General features: G+C 56.4%; 1 protein-coding gene across 2 annotated transcripts in view; it reads left to right on the forward strand.

Annotated features, from left to right (window-relative positions):
• Positions 1–8,269, forward strand: part of LOC121880270 — a 10,445-nt gene extending 2,176 nt beyond the window's left edge. Inside the window, exon 2 of one of the 2 annotated variants that reach the window (XM_042387428.1) lies at positions 7,529–8,269. In XM_042387428.1, the coding sequence (XP_042243362.1) occupies positions 7,529–7,648 (120 nt within the window). In that variant the 3' untranslated portion in view covers positions 7,649–8,269. Of the gene's footprint in view, positions 1–6,765; positions 6,883–7,528 lie in introns of those variants that run through there. The other variant, XM_042387427.1, reaches the window with a different exon arrangement.
• Positions 8,270–8,494: the final 225 nt, after the last annotated feature.

An 8,494-nucleotide genomic window follows, 5' to 3' on the forward strand; every position in this document is an offset into this window, starting at 1 on the left:
CACCGTCCTGCCAGGTCCCACCCCCACCGTCCCACAGGCCAGGTCCCCACCCCCACCGTCCCCAGGGGTTAGTCCTCACCCCACCGTCCCAGGCCAGGGTCCCCACCTCTACCGTCCCCAGGCTAGGTCCCCACCCCACCGTCCCACAGGTTAGGTCTCACCCCCACCGTCCCCAGGTTAGCCCCTCAACCCCACCGTCTCCACAGGTCAGGTCTCCCCCACCTCGTCCCACAGGTCAGGTCTCCTCACTCTACCGTCTCTAGGTTAGGTCTCACTCCCACCGTCTCCAGGTTAGGTCTCCCACTTCTACCGTCTCCCCAGGTTAGGTCTCCCTCACCCCCACCGTCCCACAGGTCAGGTCCCCACCCCACCGTCCCCACAGGCCAGGTCTCACTCCACGCTCCCCATGCCAGGTCCTCGCCCCACCGTCCCACAGGCCAGGTCCCCTCACCCCCACCGTCCCACAGGCCAGGCCCCCACCCCACCGTCCCACAGGCCAGGGTCCTCACCTCCCGTCCCACAGGCCAGGGTCTCACCCCACCGTCCTCACAGGTCAGGTCTCACCCTCACTGCCTCAGGTTAGGTCTCCCCACCTCCCCGTCCCACAGGTCAGGTCTCTCACTCCCACCGCCCCAGGCCAGGTCTCCCACCCCCACCGTCCCACAGGCCAGGTCCCCACCCACCGTCCCACAGGCTGGGCCCCACTCCCCACCGTCCCACAGGCCAGGTCCTCACCCCACCGTCCCACAGGCCAGGTCCCCCACCCCACCGTCCCCAGGCCAGGGCTCCCACCCCACGTCCCCACAGGCCAGGTCCCCCACTCCCACCGTCCCCACAGGCCAGGTCCCCACCCCCACCGTCCCACAGGCCAGGGTCCCTCACCCCTCACCGTCCCCAGGCCAGGTCCCCTCCCCCACCGTCCCACAGGTCAGGTCCCCACCCCACCGTCTCAGGTGGGTCTCACCCCACCGTCCCACAGGCCAGGCCTCACCTCCACCGTCTCACAGGTCAGGTCTCACCCCACCGTCCCCACAGGTCAGGTCTCCCCACCTCACCGTCCCAGGCCAGGTCTCCCCACCCCACCGTCCCACAGGCCAGGCCCCCACTCCCACCGTCTCCCCAGGCCAGTCCCCACTCCACCGTCCCCCAGGCCAGGTCCCCCACCCCCCACCCCCACAGGCCAGGGTCCCCACTCCCACCGTCCCCCAGGCCAGGCCCCTCACTTCACCGTCCCCAGGTTAGGTCCCACTCTACCCCGTCTCAAGGCCAGGTCTCCCACCCCACCGTCCCAAGGTCAGGTCTCACCCCACCGTCCCACAGGCTGCTCAGTCTCCCACCCCGTCCCCACAGGCCAGGGTCCCAACCCCACCGTCCCACAGGCCAGGTCCCCCCACCCCACCGTCCCCCAGGCCAGTCCCCACCCCACCGTCCCACAGGCCAGGTCCTCACCCCCACCGTCCTCACAGGCCAGGTCCCCACCCCACCGTCCCCAGGCCAGGTCCCCCACCCCACCCCACCAGGCCAGGTCCCCCACCCCCACCGTCCCACAGGCCAGGTCCCCACCCCACCGTCCCAAGGTCAGGTTCCAACCCCACCGTCCTCAGGTTAGGGTCTCACTCCCACCGTCTCAGTTAGTCCCCATCTCCACCGTCCCACAGGCCAGGTCTCCCCACCCCACGTCCCCAGGCTAGGTCCCCCTCCCCGTCCCCACAGGCCAGGTCTCCATCCCACCCCGTCCCACAGGCCAGGCCTCACCCCACCGTCCCCAGGCCAGGTCCCCACCCCACCGTCCCCACAGGCCACCCCACCGTCCCACAGGCCAGGCCCCACCCAGTCTCACAGGTTAGTCCCCACCCCCACCGTCCTACAGCCAGGTCTCCCACTCCCACCGTCCACAGGCCAGTCCCCACCCTCCCGTCTCCAGGTTGCATCCCCACCCCACCGTCCTCCCACAGGGTTTAGGTCCCCACCCCCACCGTCTCCCAGGTTGTCCCTCTCTACCGTCTCAGGTTAGGTCTCACCCCACCCCAACACAGGGTGTCCTCACCCCACCGTCCCAGGCCAGGTCTCACTCCCACCGTCCTTAGGTCCCACCTCACCCCCTCCAGGTCTCACTCCACCGTCCCACAGGTTAGGTCTCACCCCACCGTCTCAGGCCAGGCTCACCCCACCGTCACCCAGGCCAGGTCCCCACCCCCACCGTCTCCAGGCTAGGGTCTCTCACCTCTACCTCACACAGGTTAGGTCTCTCACTCTACCGTCTCAGGTTAGGCCCTCACTCCTACCGTCTCCAGGTTAGGTCTCCACTTCACTCTCTTCCAGCTAGGTCTCTCACCCCACCGTCCCATAGCAATCTCCCCAGTCTCTCACGTCTCAGGTTAGGGCCCCCACCCCACCGTCCCAGGCCAGGTCCCCACCACCGTCTCTAGGTTAGGTCTCTCACTCCCACCGTCCCACAGGCTAGGTCTCCCACCTCCACCGTCTCCAGGTTAGGTCTCTCAACCCCCACCGTCTCATGGGTTGGTCTTCACTCTCACCGTCTCACAGGTCAGGTCTTCACTCCACCGTCTCACAGGTCAGGTCCTCACACCCACCGTCTCACAGGTTAGGTCTCACTCACCGTCTCACAGGTTAGGTCTCCACTCCACCGTCTCATAGGCCAGGTCCCCTACCCCACCGTCCCACAGGCCAGGTCCTCACCCCCACCGTCCCACAGGTTGGCCCCCTCCCCACCCCACCGTCCATAGGCCAGGTCCCCCACCACCGTCCCCCAAGGGCCCCACCCCACCGTCCTAAGGGTCCCCCACCCCACCGTCCCAGGCCAGGTCCCCCCATCCCCACCGTCCCACAGGCCAGGGTCCCCCCATCCCCACCGTCCCCCAGGCCCCACCCCCACCGTCCACAGGTCAGGTCCCCACCCCACCGTCTCAGGTTAGGTCTCTCACCCCACTGGTCTCATACAGGGTCTCCTCACTCTCACTCCTCGCCCACCCCCTGTCCCCAGGCCAGGTCACCCACTCCACCGTCCCACAGGTTAGGGTCTCTCACTCCACCGTCCCACAGCTTGGGTCTCCCACTCTAACCGCCTCAGGTTAGGTCTCCTCCTCCCCACCGTCCCACAGGTGGCCAGGGTCTCACCCCACCGTCCCAGGCCAGGTCCCCCACCCCACCGCCCCCAGGCCGAGGCCTCCCCTCCACCGTCTCCACAGGTTAGGTCTCTCACCCCCACCGTCCCACAGGTCAGGCCCCACTCCCACCGTCCCCAGGCCACAGCCCCCCACCCCCACCGTCCCCCAGGCCAGGTCTCCCCACCCCATCCCCAACACAGGTCAGGTCTCCTCACCCCCACCGTCCTCAGGTTAGGTCTCACCCTCACCGTCCCACAGGTCAGGTCTCACCCCACCGTCCCACAGGTCAGGTCCTCACCCCACCGTCTCAGGTTAGGTCTCCTCTTCCACCGTCTCACATAGCTCAGGTCTCTCACCTCCACCGTCCCACAGGTTAGGTCTCACTCCACCGTCCCCAGGTTAGGTCTCCCATCACCGTCTCACAGGCTAGGTCTCACCTCTACCGTCCACAGGTCAGGTCTCACCCCACCGTCCCTCAGGTTAGGTCTCTCACCCCACCGTCTCAACAGGTTAGTCTCCCCCACTCTACCGTCTCCAGGTTAGGTCTCTCACCTCTACCGTCTCATAGGTTAGGTCTCTCACCTCTCACCGTCTCACAGGTTAGGTCTCTCACCTCTACCGTCTCACAGGCTAGGTCTCTCACCTCTACCGTCTCACAGGTTAGGTCTCCCATTCTACCGTCCACAGGTTAGGTCTCTCACCTCACCGTCTCACAGGCTAGGTCTCCCCTCACTTCACAGTCTCTAGGTTAGGTCTCTCACCCTCACTGTCTCACAGGTTAGGTCTCTCACCCCACCGTCCCACAGGTTAGGGTCTCCTCACCTCACCGTCTCTCAGGTTAGATGTCTCACCCCACCGTCCACAGGCTCAGGTCTCACTCTCCACCGTCCCACAGTTAGGTCCCCATTCCCACCGTCCCACAGGTTAGGGTCTCTCACCCCACCGTCTCCCAGGTTAGGTCTCCTCACCCCACCGTCTCTAGGTTAGGTCTCACTCCCACCGTCTCAAGGCTAGGCTCCACTCCCACCGTCCTTACTGCTAGGTCTCACCCCCCACCGTCCCACAGGTTAGGTCTCCCATCTCACCGTCTCTCAGGTTAGGTCTCCGCCCCACTGTCCTCATTAGGGTCTCCTCACTTCACCGTCTCTAGGTTAGGTCTCACCCCACCGCTCTTAGCCAGCCCTCGCTTCTCACCGTCTCCCAGGCCAGGCTCCCACCCCACCGTCTCATAGGTTAGGTCTCTCACTTCTACCGTCTCCCAGGTAGTTCTCTCACTTCTACCGTCTCATAGGTTAGGTCTCCCCCTCTACCTCAACACAGGCTAGGTCTCTCACTTCTCCGTCTCTAGGTTAGCCCCTCACTTCACCGTCTCTCAGGTTAGGTCTCACCCCACTGTCCCACAGGTTAGGGTCTCACCCCACCGTCCCACAGGTTAGGCCTCACTTCCACCGTCTCACGTTAGGTCCTCGCCCCACTGCCCATAGCCCAGGTCCCCCACCCCCACCGTCCCACAGGCCAGGGTCCCCTCACTCCACCGTCCTCATAGGCCAGGTCTCCTCACTCCACCGTCCTGCCAGGGGTCTCACCCCACCGTCCCACAGGTTAGGTCTCACCTCTACCGTCCTCAGGCCAGGTCTCACCCCCACCGTCCCACAGGCCAGGTCTCACCCCACCGTCTCCCAGGCCAGGTCTCCCTCACCCCTCACCGTCCCACAGGTTAGGTCTCTCACTCCACCGTCTCTTGACAGGGTCTCGCCCCCACCGTCCCACAGGTTAGGTCTCCCACTTCACCGTCCCACAGGTTAGGTCTCTCACTCTACCACTGTCTCATAGGTTAGGTCTCTCACCCCACTGTCCCACAGGTTAGGTCTCCCCACCCCACCGTCCCTTACAGGCTGTCCCACCCCTCACCGTCCCACAGGCTTGGCCTCCTCACTCTCTCACCATCCATAGGTCAGGTCTCCAGTTCTCACCGTCCCACAGGTTAGGTCTCCCCACCCCCACTGGCCCAGGTGGTCCTCGCTTCTACCGTCCCATAGCTTCAGGTCTTCACCCCACCGTCTCTCAGTTAGGTCTCTCCCTCTACCGTCCCCATAGGTTAGGTCTCTCACCGCCACCGTCTCAGGCTAGGCTCTCACCCCCACCGTCCTGGTGCCAGGTCTCATCTCTACCGTCTCTTAGGTTAGATCTCTCACCTCTACCGTCTCATAGGTTAGGTCTCTCACTTCTACCGTCTCCTAGGTTAGTTCCCTCACTTCTACCGTCTCTTAGGTTAGGTCTCTCACCTCTACCTCAACACAGGTTATGTCTCTCACTTCTACCGTCTCTTAGGTTAGGTCTCTCACTGCTACCGTCTCTTAGGTTAGGTTTCCCACTTCTACCGTCTCTTACGTTAGGTCTCTCACTTCTACCGTCTCATAGGTTAGGTCTCTCAGTTCTACCGTCTCTTAGGTTAGGTCTCTCACCTCTACCTTAACTCAGGTTAGGTCTCTCACTTCTACCGTCTCTTAGGTTAGGTCTCTCACTACTACCGTCTCTTAGGTTAGGTCTTTCACTTCTACCGTCTCTTAGGTTAGGTCTCTCACCTCTACCGTCTCATAGGTTAGGTCTTTTACTTTTACCGTCTCTTATGTTAGGTCTCTCACTGCTACCGTCTCTTATGTTAGGTCTCTTACGTCTACCGTCTCTTATGTTAGGTCTCTTACGTCTACCATCTCATAGGTTAGGTCTCTCACTTCTACCGTCTCTTAGGTTAGGTCTCTCACTTCTACCGTCTCATAGGTTAGGTCTCTCACCTCTACCGTCTCATTGGTAATTTCTCTCACTTCTACCGTCTTTTATGTTAGGTCTCTCACCTCTACCGTCTCATAGCTTAGGTCTCTCACTTCTACCGTCTCTTAGCTTAGGTCTCTCACCTTTACCGTCTCTTAGGTTAGGTCTCTTACTTCTATCGTCTCTTAGGTTAGGTCTCTCACTTCTTCCGTCTCATAGGTTAGGTCTCTCACCTCTACCGTCTCAAAGGATAGGTGTCTCGCCTCTACCGTCTCATAGGTTAGGTCTCTCACTTCTACCGTCTCATAGCTTAGGTCTCTCACCTCTACCGTCTCAAAGGATAGGTGTCTCGCCTCTCCCGTCTGAAAGGAAAGGTTTGTCGTCTCTACCGTCTCATAGGTTAGGTCTCTCACTTCTACCGTCTCATACCTTAGGTCTCTCACCTCTACCGTCTCAGAGGCTAGGTCTGTCGTGTTGAATAATACTAATAAATCACAATGAAATGTTTACAAAAGCTTTTAATAATCCCCATCATTGTTTACTTCAACATTTAGAACTTACAACATCGATTTGAACAACATTTAAAGTTTACCAGAAATGTTTCCTACAATGTTTAAAACTTTTATTACGTGTTGTATTACAAGTCCTCCTCCTCTTATTCCTTCTCCTCCCCCTCTTACTCCTTCCCTGTCCTTCTACTCCACCTTCTCCTACATCTCCATCCTTCTCCTCCTCCACTACCGCCTTCATCTCCCCTCATAATCCTCCTCCACTTGTGCCCCTCTTTCTCCATCTTCCGCCTCCTCCTTCCTCTTCACCCTCCTTCAATACCATCCTCCTTCTGCCCCTCCTTCATATGCTACAGGTCGGTGTGATTTCTACAAGGGGAAACAAAGATTTATGTCATCCAGCCATTGTATGATTGTCCAAAAAGGAAGTCCCATCGTATCACTAATTAACCGCAGGTGAGATTCTGATTACAGGTGAGGTGCTGATGACAGGCGAGGTGATGATGGATAATTAGAGTGATTAATGTGGGTTAATTAGAGAATTTCATCATAGTTAAGTAAAGTTTCTTTTTTTAAGTTTATTTGTGGTAGCTATTAATCCTTAAACAGGGTAGTTAGTGGTGGTATAATGAGTAGTTAATGCTGGTTAATTAGGATAGATATTGATGATTAATTTCGTTGAAGATACTTTCCTCCCCTCTCATGTACTTTCTAACAGGTACTTTCATTCCCTATGTGTTGTGTTTTGTGTTGTGTTGTGTTGTGTTGTGTTGTGTGTATATGTGTGTCTTATGTTATGTGTTGTGTTGTGTTGTGTTGTGTTTTGTGTTGTGTTTGTGCTGTATGTGTGTTTATGTGTGTCTTATGTTATGTGTTGTGTTGTGTTGTGTTTCAGGCTTCGTGCTCTTGTGGAGTTCGGCCTCTATGAACACTGGCTCTTCTCAACTGTACGTCACAGTAGAATATGTCGATTTGCTCCCTCCAAGATCACTGTTAGGACCTCTCTTGCCTTCAGCAACCTATGGGTAAGTAGAGAGAGAGACAGAGACAGAGAGAGAGAGATAAGAGTACGAACTAGTCTGCTGGAACCTATAGTACAACTCCTCATATCTTCGTCAGGGTATGTTTGTGCTGCTGGGTGCTGGTCTCCAATTGGCTACCCTTGTGTTCTGCCTGGAGGTGGTGGTCGGCAGGAGGAAGAGCTCACCAAGGACTCACACACTCAGCTCTAAGCTCTAGTAATGGAGTTCGGGAAGTAACAAGAAGTAACACCAAGTTTAGCTCTAAGTTTGAGAGGCTTATGTTGAAGTGGTATTTCAAGATCGACTCTTAAGTTCATATAATAGATCATGTTCAGCTAAAAGTTCATAAGGAAGATCAGAAGCTCTAAGTTCAATAAATTTACATACTAAGTGCGTCATTAAGCTCTAAGAATGTCAATCAGTAGTAATGACTAACTAGCTGGCTAAAAGAACTTTGAACCCAATTCCTTCGACTATCAGCCCTGGGAACAGCTGATCAGTCTTGATAATAATAACAACCGCAAACACACACACACAAAAAAAAATTATAACCTTTGTCGACTCTCCTTAGTCAAATTGCCTTTCTGTTTACTAGTGTTGTTTACCTGTACTGTCAGGGCACACGGGAAACTCTACTCTGCTCTATGTGCACCGTATACCTATATTGTCTACTATACGCTGAACTCTATAACTGCAGTAATTTATATAAATGCCTTATATGTCTCTCCAATTGTAAACCTGTATGGTAATTTTAGTGAATAAATATTAATATTATTATTTGCATAGTGTCAAAATACAATAGTGACCGCAGTAAATATTCGAAATCACAGAAAATGTAATCTAGTTACGATTTTATGAGTAACTGAAATATTAAAGTGATGTTACTTAAGAGTTTTATTAATTAAGCTTATTCTTTCCACAATTTTTTTAGCTTGCTATCCTTTCATGTTATCTGCCTTTTCTTTGGCATTTTGTTACGATTCTTTTTGTTCATTGTTATTACAGGACGAAACTAAAGAACCCGGAGGTAACTTGTGATGTTTGGTTGAGATTATTGTATACA

Source organism: Homarus americanus, unplaced genomic scaffold (genome assembly GCF_018991925.1).
Source record: "Homarus americanus isolate GMGI-L3 unplaced genomic scaffold, GMGI_Hamer_2.0 scaffold32548, whole genome shotgun sequence".
Lineage (NCBI taxonomy): Eukaryota > Metazoa > Arthropoda > Malacostraca > Decapoda > Nephropidae > Homarus > Homarus americanus.